The sequence below is a fragment of the Crocodylus siamensis genome, chromosome 2, assembly GCF_052110815.1.
Source record: "Crocodylus siamensis isolate JL-2025a chromosome 2, ASM5211081v1, whole genome shotgun sequence".
Lineage (NCBI taxonomy): Eukaryota > Metazoa > Chordata > Crocodylia > Crocodylidae > Crocodylus > Crocodylus siamensis.
Window position 1 is genome coordinate 266,600,436 of NC_143396.1, and position 19,120 is coordinate 266,619,555.

At 42.9% G+C, this 19,120-nt stretch overlaps 1 protein-coding gene across 4 annotated transcripts in view; it reads left to right on the plus strand.

Annotated features, from left to right (window-relative positions):
* The window catches only part of UNC79 (unc-79 subunit of NALCN channel complex), a 189,973-nt gene that overhangs the window by 116,709 nt on the left and 54,144 nt on the right, over nucleotides 1-19,120 (plus strand). For all 4 annotated transcript variants that reach the window (XM_090034994.1, XM_090034993.1, XM_090034995.1 and 1 more), the window contains 5 exons: nucleotides 7,362-7,464; nucleotides 10,397-10,537; nucleotides 16,557-16,595; nucleotides 17,791-17,903; nucleotides 17,992-18,077. In XM_090034994.1, coding sequence (XP_089891120.1) covers nucleotides 7,362-7,464; nucleotides 10,397-10,537; nucleotides 16,557-16,595; nucleotides 17,791-17,903; nucleotides 17,992-18,077 — 482 coding nt within the window. The remainder of the gene's footprint in view (nucleotides 1-7,361; nucleotides 7,465-10,396; nucleotides 10,538-16,556; nucleotides 16,596-17,790; nucleotides 17,904-17,991; nucleotides 18,078-19,120) is intronic.

The following is a 19,120-nucleotide window of genomic DNA, read 5'->3' on the forward strand; positions in this document are numbered from 1 at the left end:
CTTTGCATCTCCATGTGTTTACAAATTGATTCTTAAATTATTTGCTTTATTAATTTTGCAGGTAATTAAACCAGGCACACTGGTCTGTGCCCTCAGGAACCTAATTTGTCATCCTCAACTTTCCAGATATTATTGCCAATGGCTCTGTTTTTTTCAGCTACTTCTTTCCAGATCCTGGGATCAGTAACATCAGGCCCTGCTGACTTAAGATCATAGGAAAGAAGGGACTTCAGAAGGCCATGTAATCCAGCCCCCTGCTCAATGCAGGATCATCCCTGACTAAATCATCTCAGCCAAGTGTCTGTTTAACCTGCTTCTGAAAGTTTGCTAGCACAGAGAATCCACAACTTCTCTAGGTATCCAGTTCCAATGCCTGATCACTCTCAGTCAGAAAGTTCCTCCTAATCTCCTAAAGTTCCACCTAAATTTCCTCTGCTACAGCTTGAGACTGTTCCTTTTAGTCCTATCCCTTACACCCGTAGAGAAAAGCCCATCTCCACTTCTCTATAACCTCCCTTCAGGTATTTGAATACCATTATCAAATCCTCTTCCAGTCTTCTGCTCTCTAGGTTAAATAACCCTAGTTCTTTCAGGCTTGCCTCACAAGTCTTGCCTCCTAGGCCCCTGATAATTTTTGTTGCTCTGTGCTGGACTCTTTCCAAACTGTGCACATCCTTCTTGAAGTGTGGGACCCCAAAATGGACACAGTACTCCAGGTGAGGCCTCACCAGTGCTGAATAGAGTGGAAGAATCTTTTCCTTTGATTTGCAAGTGACACTCCTGTTAGTACCAGCCAGGATGCTGTTGGCTTTTTCTGTAAAAAGAGCACACTGTTGGCTCATATTCAGCTTATGGTCCACTGTAACCCCCAGGTCCTTTGCAATACTGTAGCCTAGCCAGTCAATCCCCAGTCTGTATTCGTACATGAGATTATTCTGTCCCAAGTGCAGGACCCTGTACTTGTTCTTGTTGGATCTCATCTCATTGATTGCAAACTATTTCTCCTGTATATCCATTCTGGATCTTAGCCCTTCCCTCCACAGTGTCCACAGTTCCACCCAATTTGGTGCCACCCACAAATTTGCTAAGTGTGCACTTGATCCCATCATCCAGATCATTAACAAAGATGTTGAACAATATCAGACCCAGGACAAATCTCTGGTGAATCCAAGTTGATACTTGCTTTCAACTAGACATAGAAGACCACTCCCTAGGCATGTCTACATGAGACGCTTACTGCGTGGTAACCTAACAACACTGTGCAGTAGCGTGCTAGTCAAAAACCATGCTAATAAGCTACTGTACAGTAATCATCAGGGAAAAAACCATGCACCGGTGTTACTGCGCAGTAAATATAGTTTTAGTTATTGCACATTCAGTTAGTACTTCATTAAGGCAGTACTAAACTAAATGTGCAGTAACTATAGCACATTAATGAATGTATAGACACTTCCACTGAGTATGATGGTCCAACCAGCTATGTATCCATCTTACAGTAGTTTCATCTAATATGTATTTCCTTAGCTTACTAATAAGAATGTTGTGGCATGCAGTTTCAAAAGACTTACTAATGTCAAGTTATCATCAGCAATCCTTCACAGTCGAGGATGATTATCTTCCACAATTGCTTTATCTGTGGGTCTGAGGATGGCTGACAAGGCCAATCTGGGATCGACAGACTGCTGCAATTCAGGCACATGTTTCAATGAGGAGTGGGTGGCTCCAGAGTCTTCATTCAGTCCGTGACACTGTTTCTGCCATGCCTGCTTTTTCATCTCTTGTTGTCATCATAAGATTTCATACTACTGGAATTCTTGAAGCAGACTCTTACTACATTTGGAGCAGTCCTGGGTGATAGTCTATGAATTGATGTTGATATATTTTTTTCAAGCTGCCTTGAGGATGTCCTTGATGCATTTTCTCTGCCCTCTTAGTGTATGATTTGACTGAACTGGGAGAATAAAACTTATTTTGGGAGTCTGGAGTCAGACATCTGACATGGCTGACCCACGATGTCAGATCATCATCGTCTCAATGGTTGAAGGCGCTAATGTTGGTGCATCTGTCTTCCCACTGGATTCAAAGGATCTGTCTGTCTCCTGTATTTTGTACACATCTCAGCTCCATACAGTGGATGGGATCACGACTGCTTGATAAACCGTGAGCTTGATTTTGGATTTGATGTCACAATCTTCAAACACCTATTTCCTCAGGTGCCTGAAGGCTGTACTTGTACTTTTAAGGCAGTGTTGGATTTCTTCATTACTGTCAGGCTTCTACAAGAGATGGCTTCCAAGGTATAGGAAATACTCAACTTTCTCCAGAGTCTCACCATAAATCTGAATTACTGGAGCTGGGGACTGCTCATTAAGAGCTTGTATACCATATCTGCTGCTCTCTTATCCACAGAGGCTGTCACTTTATCATAGAAGGAGATCAGACTGGTTAGGCATGACTTGCTCTTGGTGAATCCATGCCGACTTTTCCTGATCATTTTGTTCTCCTTTAAGTGCTACACAGTGGATACCTTGAGAACCTGCTCTATGATCTTTTCAGGTGTAGAGGTCAGGCTGATTGGTCTGTAGTTCCCCAGATCCTCCTTTTCCCCGTTCCTACAGATAGGCACTATATTTGCCCTTTTCTAGTCATTTGGGACCTCACCCAGCCTCCATGAGTTTTCAGAGAGGATAGCCAATGGTTCTGAAATTCCCTCAACCAATTCCTCCAGTATCCTCAGGTACATCCTGTCTGGCCCTGTCAACTTGAAAGCACCTAGCTTCTCTAAGTAATCCCTAACCTGCTCTGCCATTACTCTAGGCTGCTTCTCTCCTTCTCTATCTCTGCTGCCAACTGCATTTGTCATCTGGTTGCTGACCCTACTTGTAAAAACTGAAGTAAAAAAAAATCATTAAATACTTCAGCCTTCTCTGCATTGTCTGTGACTAGATTGCTTTCCACATTCCAAAAGGAACTTATAGAATCTCTCGTCTTCCTTTTATTTTTGACGTACTTATAGAATCCCTTTTTATTGCCTTTTATTTCTCTTGCCAGGTGCATCTCAAACTGTACCTTGGTCTTCCTAATTTTCTTCCTGAATGCCCGTGTGATACTCGTATTCTATTCCCAAGTACTGTGACCAAGTTTCCACTTTTTATAGGATTCCTTCTTGAGTTTCAACTCATTGAAGAGATTGTGGTCTAGCCAGGCTGGTCTCCTACTGCACTTCCAGTTCTTCCACCTCATTGGTATAGCTTGCTCCTGTGCCCTTAGAAGGGCCTCTTTAAAATATAGCCAGCTCTTCCTTTCCCCCTCAGACTTGCCTTCTAAGGGATCTTGCCCACCAGGTTTGTTAAAGTGTGTTCTTCTGAAGTCCAGTTATTCTGGTACTCTCCTTTCTTCCTTCCCTTAGGATCTTGAACTCTATCCCTTCATGGTCACTGGGTGCATCTACATATACCATTAAGGCAACATGATAAACTCTGGCATAGTTTCATAGATTTCATAGATTTCATAGACATCAGGGCTGGAAGGGACCTCGGGAGATCATCGAGTCCAGCCCCCTGCCCAAAGGGCAGGAAGTCAGCTGGGGTCATAGGATCGCAGCAAGATAAGCATCCAATTTACTCTTGAAGGTGTTCAATGTAGGTGCTTGAACCACCTCCATTGGCAGACTGTTCCAGACCTGGGGGCTTGGACAGTAAAGAAATTCTTCCTTATGTCCAGCCTGAAACGGTCTTGCAGGAGTTTGTGACCGTTCGACCTAGTCATCCCTTGGGGCGCTCTGGTGAACAAATGTTCCCCCAGATCCTGGTGGTCACCCCTGATAAACTTATAGGTGGCCATCAGATCACCCCTGAGCCTACACTTTTCCAGGCTAAAGAGTCCCATGTCTCTCAGCCTGTCATCATAAGATCTGTTTTCCTGACCTCTGAGAAAGTTTACACCAGAGAAAGCTGCTTCCAGGTGCATCATGTACACATGCGCCAGGGACAACAGCACTTTGAGCCAGGGTGGAGCAGCCCTGGGCTGGCATGGGGCCTGAAGGGTCAGCCCTGGGCTCCAGGTGGTGGCAGAGGGACTGGCTAGGGCATGAGGGTGCTAAAGTGTGGGGCTATGTGCCCCAGCTAGCCCTGTCACCATCTACATGTGTATTTTGGTGGAGTAAACTACTCCACTGTAGGACACTACTGTCTCTGAGTTTAATTAATTTACTGTGACCTAATACTGGTGCACACATAAACTGTGACACTTTACTGAAGAGCTAATTAGTTAACAAAGCACGTATGTAGATGCACCCACTGTCACTCAAGTTACCTTTCAACTTTACATTCTCAACCAATTCCTCCCTGTTTGTGAGCAGTAAGTAAAGAAGAGCTTCCCCTCCTATTGGTCTCTCTAGCTATCTGAATCAAAAAGTTATCCCCAACACACTCCAGAAACTTCCTGGACTGCTTGGGCTCTGCTGTGTCCCAGCAGATGCCCTGATAATTAAAGTGCCCCATGAGACTCAAGGCCTGCAATTTGAAAGCTTTTGTCACTTGTTTAAAGAAGGCCTTATCCACCTCCTCCTCCTGGGTTGAAGGTCTGTAGCAGAAACCTACCCTGACATACCCACTGCAGCTCTGCCCTTTGACCTTTACCCCAAAGCCTTCAAAAGGTCTATCTTCCATTTCATGCTGCACTTCTGAACATGTGTACATTGCCTTTTTATATAGGGCAACACCTTCTCCTTTTTTATCTGTCCATCTTTCCTGAACAAGCTATATCCATCTGTGACTACTCCAGTTATGGGAACTATCCCACCATGTCTTCATAATCCCAATTACTTCATAATTCTGTGATTGTACCAAATCTTTCTGTTTATTATAAATGAATTTAACTTCCTTAAATTCATTTATATTTTGCAAAGCTCACTGATAAACTGAAGCTCTTCCCCTTCTTTGCTTCTATTAGTTTTTGTTAGCTGTCTAGTTACAGTTAATTTTTCTGTGAAGAATGAGGCAAAGTAATTATTAAGGAGCTCTGCCTTGTGTCTTCTATTTGTATCCCCACTGAGCAATAGACCCATAGTTTCCCTGGTCTTTATTTTCTGTCATACATTTGTAGAACTCTCTCTTTTTGTCTTAGCAACAACTGTTGCCAGTTGTTATTTTTTGCCTTTGTGTTCCTGATTTTGTCTCTGTGTTCCTGCTACTCCTTGGTGTATTTCCTTACTGACACGTCCTTTCTTACATGGATTGTATGTTTTTCTTTTGATTTTGAGGTAACTAAAAACCAACTTTTGTAACAACATTAGTCTCCTGCAATTCTTCTCACTTTTCCAAAATAAAAATGATTGTATCCCTCATCCAAGCTCCATTGGGCTCCTTGAGCTTGTCTCCCCTTACTTGGGGTTAATGGTTTGATGGGGAAGAAGAGGTATCAACTCATAAATGACACCTACTTGGACACCTAAATGAGACTTTGCTTATAGTACAGATTGGAAAAATATATAGCTGTACCATTTTGTTCTATCTGAGAAATGCAAGTCAATGATATTAGGGGTGTACTTGGTAGCCATGTTGGTCTGAGACAAGAAAACATACAAAAAACTAGAACTCTTGGTTCCAAAATGATACCTTTTATTAGACCAACTGGGAAATTGCAAGAAAATTGTCCATTTCTGCAGGCTTTTGGGATCAAAGTCCTGAGATTCAAATACTCATCAGAAGGTACCTTCTGGATGTGGCCATTGGATTAATGGGACAGTTCACACCTCTCAGAGCTATTGGCTCTGAGTTTCTAGAGAATTTTAATTGCATTGGTTACATCAAGTTCATATTTTTGAGACTTCTGTACAACAATAACAGCTGGAGTTGTAATTTTATAATTAGAGTTTTAATTTTTTTTTAACTTAAGTTGAGATTCTGGAGGACAAGTTAACAGTTTCACGGAGGTACTGGTATGCCATGTTACAATGTAGTGGCCCAGTCTGAAGAATGCCAGCTGGGATACTCTGTCTTCTCAGTAACAAGGTTATGCCATTTGCAATCTTGCCTATTAAACCAAGACCTGGTTCCCATCCTCCAGGCTTTGGGCACAGGAGAAGTGTCATGGACAAAGAAGCTCCATATGTGATTGTTCTGTTTGCATACCCCTATAGTCATGCCTGCTGGCGATGACATTAGCTGCAGAAGAACAGCTTGCTTTTAGAAGCTTTCAAACAGAAAATAATGCCAGTAATCATCTGCACTCCTATATCACCTCTCCAGTGATTTCAAAGCTACTTTCAAGTCTTGATAAGACAAAGATGTTGATCTTTGTGAGACATTATGGTCCATATCACACAAATAGGGTAACTGATGAAAAGTAGAAATTATGAGGAGAGATGAGGAAGAATCTAAATCTCCCAACACCCAGCCTTATGCTAATCACTAGACATGGGGTTATCAAAGTTTTTATGCTGCGGCCTGGCAAACCACAGCCCAGCAGTCACAGTTGACTGTGGCCAGGATTTCCAGACAGAAGACAGATAAGGATACCCCTACCTCTTGTGTGGGAAGGTCGGCCAAACCCTGAGCTGCCATGGGCCCTGCAGAAGGAGCTATGGTCTCTCTATCTGGCTCTGGGGGGCCACATTTTGCCAGTCCATGGCCACTTCTGGTCTGACAGCTGACCGTGCCGCAAACTGGCAGCCAACCTGAGAACCCCTGGACTAGACCATTCTCTTTCCCTATGAACTGAGGGAGTATAATCCATATGGTTTAACTGAATTAGTGACGCCACCTTAAATTTGTTTCTTTTAGTACCACTAGCTTTGAAAATATCAACTAATGAACCTCTAAATGAGTCCCCACAAGCATGCATGTGCTGTTTGTGGCACTGCAAACTGCACATGGTGCACATGCACCCATTTGACATGCTGCTTCTTTGCAGCCTGGTGTTTTTTTTGACACTGGAGTGCTGGGTGTCAAACCTCCCCGCTGCTGCTTAAAATTGCAGCGTGGCACATGCAGGAGCATTGTGCACCACCAGAAAGGGAGTCTGGCCAGCCATTCACCAGCTTCTGGCCAGGCTCTGAGCAGCTGGATTGCTGCCACTGTTGCTCTGGGAGGCCCCCAGGACTCCAGGTAAGGCTTCTGGGGCCAGTACAGGTGCTAGCCCCAGCCTCCCTCACTCCACCCAGGGAAATTTGCCCTGCATCAACCCCACATGCAGGAGTATGTGCAGGAGCAAAAAGCGGTGGCACAGACTTGTGCCGCTGCTATTTTTGTCACAGCAACCACATGCCTCTGCATGTGAGGATGCACCCTGGGTGTCTATGCTACACTTCACATCAGATTTCCATTTAACATGCTGCTTCTCTTTTTAATGGCTTCAAGGTGCCACAAAATCCAGCTTGCTGTCAGCACCTAGTATAGTCAGCATGTTTGTGCCAGCACCAGAAGAATTTACTGATGACCAGCCCACTATGATGACTGACAAGTAAGCACATTTTGATTTTTTTCAAACAGATAAGGAACTATAAAGCATGTTTTGATTTGCTTTAATTCAACTAATGCCATTCTATAATGATCTTTTTTTGCTACATAATTTTTGTTAACATAAAAATTTCGGTGTTGCTAATCATTTGTGCTGTGAATATAACAGAACATGAGTGTATGGGTTCAAAATGGTAGCTGTGAGTATTAATAGCAGAAGTATTTTATGACAGTTTGCTCATTTGATCAGTTTGGTCCTTACTTCATTTAGAGAAAGAAGTATTGCCTAATTCTTTTCTAGTTCCTGGTGTTATAGCAACCACAATGTTAGCTGAGTTACTACAGTAGTGAATAACTGATATAAATGAGATCATGTTGACAGTACTGGCTCCATGGAACTTTTCTAGCCCTAAAGTAGCTTAAACAGAGTAAAGTGTGAATAGATAGGAAAAGTTCTTACTTAAAAGGACTGTTTATGCTATAAAGATTTGTTTGTGCTAGTTCATCATATCCAACCCCCTAGATATGAATTCACCCAAACAATTGGGATATGGGTCAGATCCAAAACATGTAGGATTTAGCTTTCTAGATCTGATTTGGAAAAAATCCCAACTGGAAGAAAATCTGATGCCATGAGACTCTGGAACATCACTGTCTGCTGTGTGCATGATAGGTTAGGTGTGTGCTCAGTGCTGTGGTTTCTATGGGGTGAGTCAGGGGGTTCTTGCAATGACTCATTAATTCTTATATTCTTTGGTCTCTGGGTTGGCTAATGGTTTCTGTACCAAGTTTTGGAATTTCATTGGGTCAGAGTTTTCAGGGGTTTGCCTCGGTGGCTGTTTTTCTTCCCTTGTAATTGTGAATGTTTATTTTTGGTTTGGTCTTAAACTCCATATATTTAGCCTTATGATAATCTGGATGTGAATCTGTACATTTCCAGTTTGACTTATCTACGGTTCTGTGGATTTGATAATTTGGTTATATAAATAGATGAAATAATACTGAACACTAAATAAACACAGCTCTCTGGCTGTGTAATCACTTCTTTTTCCTGCTGCCCCCGAGGTCTCTGGGATTTGCTGTCCAGAATTACAGCAGCAGGATTCTGCAGAGTTGCTCATCACTTCCTTTTCTTGTTTCCAAGGTGCCTCTGAGATCTGTAGTCCACAGTCGCAGCCAGCAGTAAGTTTGAGCAAAGGAAGGGGTGCTTAACCCCCCCCCTCCCTGGCACCAGACCCCAGCTCGGGTTTGCCTGAGGAGGGGCAGTCTCCCCCTGCAGAATGGGCAGCATCCACAGCCAGGCTTGCGCCCCCCCCCCCCCTCCATGTCAGCCAGCCCTCACTGCTTCAGCTAGGGAGCAGAGGGGCAGGGCCAGCCCTGCTCTCTGGAGCAGACAGCACAGCCCAGCCCAGGTCTGGGACAGAAGTTTCATAAACCGGTTTGACCCAATTCAGTTAAGTCTGATAGTACATTCAACCAAGTTTATCTTAAACCAGTTTCAGCCATTTTGAAACTGGTTTATGTGTACTGAGCTTCTGTTCTGTTACAGGTTTATATCAGTTTCTGATCACTTAAACCAGTTTATGTGTAACTTCTATCCCTAGCCTAAAAGGGACTGCAAGCTGTATTGGTGCAGGTGCCCATGGTAGGTAATGCTCAAGGATACCCTTTGCCAAAAGACAGAGGCAGGGAAAAGGAACATGTTTGCTTTTGTTTTGTTTTTAATGAACAGTGTGTTTCCTTGGAGGCAAGTGGATAACAAATTGATCTGGGGACAGCTATGGCCTTCTTTTGAGAGAAGGAGGAAAGGGCTTGGGAGGGACAGTAAGCGGGTGGGAGGACTCTTCTGTGTGTGATGCGAGGAAGTAGGAATTGGAGGGAATATGAGGTTGTTTTTTGTTTTTTTTTTAACAGAGGTAATAAATGTGGGTTGCAGAGCAAGGTTGGGTTGGGTTTTGTCAGAGGTTTGGTCAGAGTGGGGTAGCTTGGAGTGGACTGTTTTTGAATTTTAGGCTGGGGGTGGTTAAAAGAGTTTGTTTTGCTGTATCTATTTTGTTCTGTTTTTATAATGTTTCTGTTTTTTCATTGTAAGCTGCACTGAGCCTTCTTGGAAAGGGCAGCATAAAAATCTAATAACTAAGATCATTACTCAGGAAAAGCAGGGCTGTTGGGTGAGTCCTGGGTAGAACTAGCAGTTGTTTTGTGTAAAACCTAAGTGTCCTTTGAGATTGCATAAAATAAGCTTCTCTTTGGTCTTATTCCAACAACTTTGGCATCAAGTATTAACCCTCAGACCAGGAGCTCAATTTTCATGACTTTGCTGTCATCTCCTCAGCCTGTTGCATAGCAAAGGGAGGAAAATTGCTTTTAACCATTAAGTTAAAATCTGTTGGAGTTATTAACAATTGATTGATCAAATTAACTCAGCCTCCCTATTGGGCTAAAATAGATCATTTCCTAGATTAGTTTTTCTGTTTTATATGATTGTGAATTCCTGCCTCATCTTATTTGCATCTGACATCTCCCTTATGATTTGACATCACAGAGCTTTCAAAGTAATCGCTTAGCTTTGGAGGAGGGAGCTGCAATCCAGCTGCAAGATTGGTTTGGAGCAGAAAGAGACTTTTCTAGAAACGAAGAGAATCTTTCTTGACCTGCTTCCCCTGCTCCCCTCAAACCCTTTTATTTTATCTCACATACTTATAGCCACGGGGGGGGGAAGCATGTGTAGGGAAGATTACTGACTGACCCAAAGGGCAAAGTAGAATAACTGCCCACAGCTTAACATTGCCAGTCTGTGTGGCTAGTGAAGTTGTTTGTATGCAGGATTCAAAGTAGTCATCCATTTTCATTGCCATAAATAACATCACGTTGCATGAATTGCCCTAGTTAACTGTTGAACTAATAATACTCATTTTTAATAATTTTCCTTGCAGATGCCATGATTGTGGGGCTATCCTTGAAGAGTATGATGAAGAGACACTAGGTCTGGCCATAGTTGTACTCTCAACCTTCATTCATCTGAGTCCAGACTTAGCTGCTCCTTTGCTTCTGGATATCATGCAGTCTGTAGGAAGGTAACTTCAGACTCCTCTTTTATGATGAAAGGAAGATTTTTATGCATTGGAATTGCAACCAGGACAACTGATGTTATGTCTACATGCAAGCAGTGGTAGATTGCAGCATGGGCAGGTATAACTGACTTAACTTTAAATTTACCTAGCTCAAGTACTAGCAAAAATAAAGCTTTGGCAGTGGAGACTTCAGTGTGGCTAGCTACTCAAGTAGGTAGCCAGGGTCCTGGGTGGGTCCATGCTGAGGCGCCATCTATATGGCTACACTGCTACTGGTAGCAGAGCAAGCTAGCTTAGTTATATATAGATATATATATATATATAGGTACTGTTATCATACCTCTGATTGCTGTGTAGACATATCTTATATAAAATGTCCTGATGGTTTATGAGTTGACTCTCAAGGTAGTCCATGTCTGAGGGAGCTGAACCTCATTTCTTGGGGAAAAGGGAAAGTAGTGCGCCATGTAGCACTATGCAGTATGGGGTGGTAGTATGGTTCTGAAGTTGTATCACTTTATGGTTGCTGTTGTATAGCTGAAAGGCAACTTGTAACAGGATGCTTTATCTCCAAGGGTGGCTGCAAGCCCTTGGAGGCCCACAAAATTCCCCTTTTTACCCTGCTTACTAAGGGAACAGTCTCCCCTTCACTCACCCGCCACATCTTGATGTCCCTTATAGTTATAAAATGGAGGCTGCCCCAGGGCTTCCTAGACCTGGTCTTGTTCTAAGGAACACCTGGAGGTGGTGGTTCCTTGCCTTAGGGACTAATTGCATAGCTCCATACCTTTCCTACATCATGCAGATTTGAGTCACCAGTCAGGTGGGATGCTTGTCCCTTCATGTCCAGGCCACTCCAGGCCCTTCCTTTATGTTGGGATTTTAGCTTTCCCAGCATCGGCCCTCTACTCTGGCTGGTTCTACAGACCAGACCCACTGCTCTAGGCCTGGCTTCTGGGCCCCAGCCCTTGCTCTGCCTTGAACCTGCCCCCAATGGGGCCCAAGACAAGCACAGGCCCCTAGGACACTAATGGGACCTCCAGACCACCCCTCTAGTCCCAAAGCCAAGCTACTGGTCTTAACATAAAAAAAATGAAGCTACTTGCCTGCTTACCAAGTCTCTCTCTCTGGGTCACTCCTTGTTCCCTGGCCTGTAGAGATGCTGTCTTCCAGCCTCCTTGGAGATTCTGGAACTCTACAACTGTCAGGGCTGACTCAAAGGGGGGCGGTGTTTATATTGTTGTTACCTGAGCCCTCTCCTGGTCAGGTGAGGTCCTAGCCAGCTGGCCTGACTACAGTTGTTACCTGAGCCCTCTCCTGGTCAGGTGAGGTCCTAGTCGCTGGCCTGACTACAGTTGTTGTTACCTGAGCCCTCTCCTGGTCAGGTGAGGTCCTAGTCAGCTGGCCTGACTACAGTTGTTACCTGAGCCCTCTCCTGGTCAGGTGAGGTCCTAGTCGCTGGCCTGACTACAGTTGTTGTTACCTGAGCCCTCTCCTGGTCAGGTGAGGTCCTAGCCAGCTGGCCTGACTACAGTTGTTACCTGAGCCCTCTCCTGGTCAGGTGAGGTCCTAGTCGCTGGCCTGACTACAGTTGTTGTTACCTGAGCCCTCTCCTGGTCAGGTGAGGTCCTAGTCAGCTGGCCTGACTACAGTTGTTACCTGAGCCCTCTCCTGGTCAGGTGAGGTCCTAGTCAGCTGGCCTGACTACAGTTGTTACCTGAGCCCTCTCCTGGTCAGGTGAGGTCCTAGTCGCTGGCCTGACTACAGTTGTTGTTACCTGAGCCCTCTCCTGGTCAGGTGAGGTCCTAGTCAGCTGGCCTGACTACAGTTGTTACCTGAGCCCTCTCCTGGTCAGGTGAGGTCCTAGTCAGCTGGCCTGACTACAGTTGTTACCTGAGCCCTCTCCTGGTCAGGTGAGGTCCTAGTCAGCTGGCCTGACTACAGGGCTGTCCTTTAATCCCTGCTCTGTCAGCTGGCCAGGCTCTAGAAACTCTGTCCTTAAAGGGGCTGCACTGCTGTTACAGAGCTCAAAATGAGGGAGCAGTTGAGCCTGGACTCTGTTCTGCACCATCTAGATTAGAGAGATGAGGGCCCCCATGGCTTATGCTCTTTGTCTGGATATTGCTGGTAGGTAGAAGAAAACTTCTTCTCCAGAACAATGAAATGCCAAAATTAAACAGCAGCAGGATCCTGTAGAGCTATCATAAGGAGCATAAATGGTGCTGCAAGACACAGAGACTTGATCAAAAAATGTTTAGAGGTATCATGCACCCAATCGAAGTTTCCCACTGCAAGGGATTATGCTGCCAGGTTTATAATATTCATATAATATAATATTCACATAATACTTACTCTGACACATCATCCAAACAGTGGGATAGGACCAGTCTTCGTGCTCTGGAGTATTGTGAACCAGAGTTTCTGATTCACTAAGAGTCACTTTGTCCTGTTGTAGAAATGAAAAATGGCCAAAGATGGACAGTGGAGCATCTGAATTTTTTGTTAGCAGAGAGCTGGTGGAGATGATTCTTCTACTACCTCCTATGCTACCAATACCTAGCACAAAAAGAAGGAAGGTGTACATGAGGGGAGCAAGTCATGGACATGACAGAGGGTGGTGGAAGTGATGAAACAGCTCACCTACACCTGATTCTCTACTAACTTACAGCTGTTGAGTAGTTAGCTCTAATTTATGCAGGGTCTTGGTAACAGAGAATGAGGGAACTTCAACTGCTTCTCTGCAGGCCCTTCCTCTCCATTATGTCTGAACTCCACTTTAGCAAAGTGGCAAATCAAGCTTTCCATTTGCATTAATTCCAAGACTGCAGCTCCCTGCTGTCAATGTTAATGAATTCTGGAGGAGGTAGAGTTTCTAATCTAGGTTGAAGCCTTACTTGATACTCATAAATACAGCACTAATAGGGCCAGTGAGAAGCTATGGTCAATTAAGCTTTTGAAGATTAGTTATCAAAGTTGGAAAGGAAGGCAAATATGCTACCTTTTTTTCCAATGCTTTAAAGAAGAAACACTGCATCTTCATTGTGAGCTACTAGATTCTTTTGGTGAAGTAGATGGTACACAATATAGGGTATTCTAGCACAGTAAATGTGCATTGTCATTTCCTAGTGCATAGTCCCAGCCACCATTATATTTGACTATCTCAAGGTGCAGTTATAAGCACCTGAAAGAATTGCTTTGAAATGCAAAACAAGGCAAACCTTATGTAAGCAAATGTAGGAAGAGATGCAGTCAGTTGGCTTTGTATGGAGTTTCTCTTATATTTCAACCAGCTTTTTCTCTTTTTCTACTGTATACATGTGACCAGACACACTGGGCTATCCTGCATACTTACATCCATTCCATCACAGATGGCATTTTTGCCTTTGCATCATAAATAGATGGGGCTTTTTGCATTTTTATTTTTTTGAGAAGATAGTGTAATTTAATGTTTAGTACACAGAATTAGGAGGCAGGAGACTCAGGATCCAGGGTAAAATTGTCCAAGTGCCTAAGTGGTTTAGGTTAAGATTTTCAGTGGTATTTAGGTGGCTTATGGTGCAGATGGATACCCAGTGGTATTTTCAAAAGCAGCTAAGTTTCTAGTTTCTAGTCATTTCCATGGGGCTTACTTCTGAAAATTCCAATATGTATCTCTCTGCAACCATAAGAGCCTAAATCTGGCATTTAAAACCTTAAGTCCCATTGACTTTCAGTGAGATTTAAGCTTCTGATGGCCAATTCCATAAATGCGTTTACAACTTAATAGGTTCAGTAGGAGGGTTAATCAGTGTAGATTAATCAGCCTAAGTCCAAGAGGGTGATGCCCCTCACCAGCATGTCTAGCTGCTTAGGCACCTGAAAACCTATAGGCTTGCCAGTATGGTTACTTAGGTGTATATAATTTTGCCACTACACATGCTTAGAGGCACCATCATAGCTGAGCCAAGCACTTTAGCACCTATCTCATGCCTACACCCATCTGGAATGCATAGATTAGGTGGGTCTGTGTTTTAGTCCCTTGAGGGACCTGATGTGGTAGGTGGTCTCAGAACATTGTATGTATCTGATACATACATGGACAATACTGAGTTCACCACAAAGCACATCATTCATGGTCACTTTAATTAAATGCAGGTGGAGGATGTGCCCAGCTTTTAGGTATAATAACATAATGATCAGATCAGTTCTTGCAAGAAACCACTAGGCTGCCATAAAGGTGGTTGAAGCCAAATTCTCCAGTAACATTTTAAAAGGAAAAGAGTTTTTCAATTCATATGTACAGGTGCCTATCCACAGCAGAAGATGCCAGGCTCTATCTAGATCCCCGAGTGGATGGAGGAGCCTGCCTGTAACCATGACTCAAGGGCTGAATCTTCAGAGAAGGATCGGGGTTGAAGACACTTCCTTATCTAAGTGGTTCTTATTGGTTAGCCTTAGGAAGCTCCTCGACAGAACATGTGGGTTGTTTGAATTGCATTTCTGAGCTGCCTAACTCTCTTCAGGCATTATATAAACACCAAGCTCTGGGTTTTAGATTGCACTTTGAAGGCTAGTTGTGTAAAATTTAGGCATTGCAACACCTGATTTCTACATGCCTAAGTCTTTTACAGGGACTTGGGTGCTAAAATAAGTGACCTGACTTTTGAAGGGTGCTGAGCATTCAGTGTTTTTTATTTGACTTCACAGTACGAGCTCAGCACCTTGGCACTTGTCCCTTTTGAGAATGAGGCCACTTGTTTAGATGGCAAAATAAGGTTCTAGGAGCCTAGTGTTAGACATGAATAGTGAAAATCTTGGCCCAAATCTTTTGCAATACAGGCAGTCTTCAGACTTGTGACACAATTGGTCCCTGACAACTGCATCTTAAGTGGAAACGTTGTAACTTGGAACCAATTTTCTCATAAGAAACAATGTTATAAATGGGGGATAGGTTCCTGAACCAAGGTCCAATATCCTATTTTCACCAAAAATACCCCAGAATTGTGTACTCGATCAGCTATAGATGAGCAATATAGCTACATTAATGTATTTATATTGTAAATAGCAATCATATTGATTTGGAAGGACTTCTTTGAGGTGACCTTGCTGGACTTTTTAAAGGCTCTTGGTTGGACTTTCTGAAGGGTTCTTGGCTGGAGTCTTCTTAGGAGACTTGCCTGCAGGTTTTTCTGGAGTCTTGTCTGCTTTCTTAAAGAAAGTGTCCAAGAAAGTTTGGACAGATGTTGTCCAGGGAGATGAGTGATGCAGCGAACTTGTTCACTGGTGTGGCATTGCATCAGATCAAGCGTTGTAAAGTTGAAACTGACATAATAAAGTTGAAACAGTGTCAATATACAAACATTGTAAATCCGAAATGTAACTCGAAATATTGTAAGTCGAGGACTGCCTGTATTCATCAAAGACCATACAGTCAGCCTGCAGTTCCTACACCAGTTTCACATGCTCTTGTTCGCCAAATCAGGCAGGAAGAGTAACTATTTGCTGTGTGAATAAGATCACAATTTTGTTTCATTATCATTACAATGATAGTGGAGAGAATTTGTATGAGCTGTTAAATATTCATGGCCATACTGCAAAGCTGACTTTGACTTCTCTACTCTTTATGAAAGTGTTGTGATTAAACTAGTACAGCACATTTGAAGAAGGATCTTCTGTGCTCTTGGTGGTTACTTTCAACTAGGGTTGTGTGTTTGATCAGTCAAATAATGTTTGGTCAATTAAATGGTCAAATATCAGTCAAAAATTGTAAAAAATTGCCAGTAGTTTCAAATAATACACAGAAAAAGCACAAATTTTCCATTAAGAAATGTGTCAAAAAACAATAAAAAATCATATTTCTGTGTATCATAGGGTTTTTTTGTAAAATTGCTTTAATCTTTGACCGGCCAAAAATGTGCAGTCAATTGCTTGGTCAATTGACAGTATTTGACTGGTTAATTGACTGGCGTGCCAGTCCTACTTTTAACACTTCTGCTAACAATTTAACTGTTAATTTCATTACTTGTTTGTTTCTTTACTTTAGGTTGGCATCGAGCACCAGTTTTTCTAATCAAGCAGAAAGGTACAGTACCGTGTAAAATGAAACCATCTTCTAGACTTATAAACCAAGGCAAAATTCTGTCCTGGGCACAAATATACCATTTTTAATATCAGTGCTCCTGAACCAGAAGTTCCAACCCTCAATGCACCCATGTAAATGTAGGTCCAGACCTAGATCAGGGAGAAAATCCAGGCCCCATTGAAGTCAATGGAAAAACTCCTAAGGTCCTCAGTGGTGCCAAGATTTCATTGTAGATGCTTAGACCTCATCCCCAAGGTGCATTATGTGTACAGATTCCATGTCTTCATGCTTTTAAACAAGTAAGCAATGACAGCTACTTGTGATTCCCATAATACAAATAGATCAAGGGACTGTAACCTGTGGCCCATGAAGAGGTCCAGTGCTGCCTGTGGAGGCTCAACTTTGCACAGGGGATCAGTCTGATGTAGCTGTGCCATATCACCCCTGTGCTCTGCAGCACTTCCCTCTCTTGCTAAGCTTGCTGCTTTTCTATGTTTGAGCTTACCCTTTCTGCAGAGGGACTAGGAATCTGGCAGCCAGCTGCTCGGAGGGTGGGGAGGGGTGGAGACTTCTAGCCTGAAGTGATGGGAAAAGGCTGCTTGTCCCTAAAATAGATTTGTCGCCTTCCACCAGGGCATCATATGTGGTATATTCATTTTGGAAGTGGTAAAAATGTTGTGATTCCTGATTCATAAATGCCTAGAGAAAGGGGTGGATGTAGTCTTTAGATGGACAGTGCTAGAAAAGGGGAAATTAATGTGTTAACTATTCCTTTATGGTGCATGATTATGAGAGGTTCTCCAAAGACCTGATTCTGTCTCACTGAAATTAATGAGAGTTTTGCCATCCAAGTCTATGACAGCTGGATTGGGTTTCAAAACTTGACAACAGAATGAATGTGAAGAACCAGGAAAAACTAAACAAACTATTTAGCTCCCAATTCAGCCAAGTGGTATGCACTTAGTTTTAAGCATATGAATAATCCAGATGAAGTTCTGAAAGCCAAATACCTGCTGAAGTGCTTTGTTGGATCAGGAACTGTTCTTATTACCATTATGTATTCCTAACTAAATTTGCCTTTTAACCGTTACAAGAAAGAATAAGATATTTACCATCTCAACATACTTAGCTTTGGGACAGATTTTTCACTCGGTGGGGAATTTCTCTCTCCTATTTTTTTCCTCCTCTGTTTCAGTATGATGATCCCTGGTAATGCTGCTGGTGTGGCAAAACAGTTCCTCCGCTGCGTGTTCCATCAGCTGACTCCCAATGGCATACTTCCACAGCTGTTCCAAAGCAATATCAAAGGTAATGGGCTATGCCTGAGTACATTTCTACTACCATCAATCATCTCCATACCAAAGCCCATCAAAAAAAATGTCATTCTTGTTTCCAGATGGAAGTTTTTTACGGACCCTGGCTACATCTCTTATGGACTTCAGTGAACTGAGCTCCATAGCTGCACTGAGCCAGCTACTCGAGGTTTGTTCAGCATCAGAACATTAAATGTTGCAGACTGTGTTAGGTACTGGCAGAGATCTGTTTCCCTTCCTCCTCCTCTCATACACAGATGTTAAACTTGAACTGTTGGCAGTGAGATTTTGTGCAGTGACTTAAATGGATGCAGGTTCAAACCATAACCCCCTCCAACTACTTCTCTCTAGGCTTTGCTCTCAGTATATCATACAATAATTGCCACAGTTAACTGCCTCCCATCCCTCTGCCTTCCTTCTTTTTGATACTGGGGACCAATCACTTTTTTTACCTTATTACCATTTTTGTGCATGGGGCATTTCATAGCTCTTTTTTGCCTGCCAGGCTACTTTTCCCCTTGTATCAAATGGCAATGTCTCACTGAAGAACCACAGAATTCAAATCTTGTCTCTCTGCTGTTTCCTGTCTGCCTTGTCCTCACTTAGTTTGATTCCCACTCTTACTTTGATGCTAATATGCTGGACATATCATTTTTAAAACATGGAGATTGCTTCCTTTCCAAAGTTGCCATAGAAGCAAGGATTTTGACAGCACTTTAGTACTGCTTGCATCTTTTCAGGCTTGTCACTAAACACTAAGACAGTTATAGTCTGATCATCACTCTATTCATATATTGGCATTCATTCCAATATATAGGGATATGTTTATGAACAAGGTAGTATGAGAAAAAATATTCTGATTGGCCAGAAGAGCACTTAGGACTGGCTATTATGGTCACATGTCTTTCACTGGCTTACCGCATGTTCTAGAAAGTGTATGTTATACACCTTTCTCTCATCCCTGTGCCAGTATAGAGATTATAAAGGTATTGTATCCTGTTAACTACAGGGCATCAGCTCAGACTGTAGCATCCAATGCTTTTCAACTGCGGAAATCCCTTTTTCAGTCCCTGGTGTGTTGGCCAAGAGAGAGCCTTCACAAGTACAATACTAAATTTTTCTTTCTCTCATTTATCCTGTGGATATCCCGTGTTGTACTTTATTGTGAATGCAGAAGAAAAACAATGAACTCTAGATTAAATTGTCTGCCTG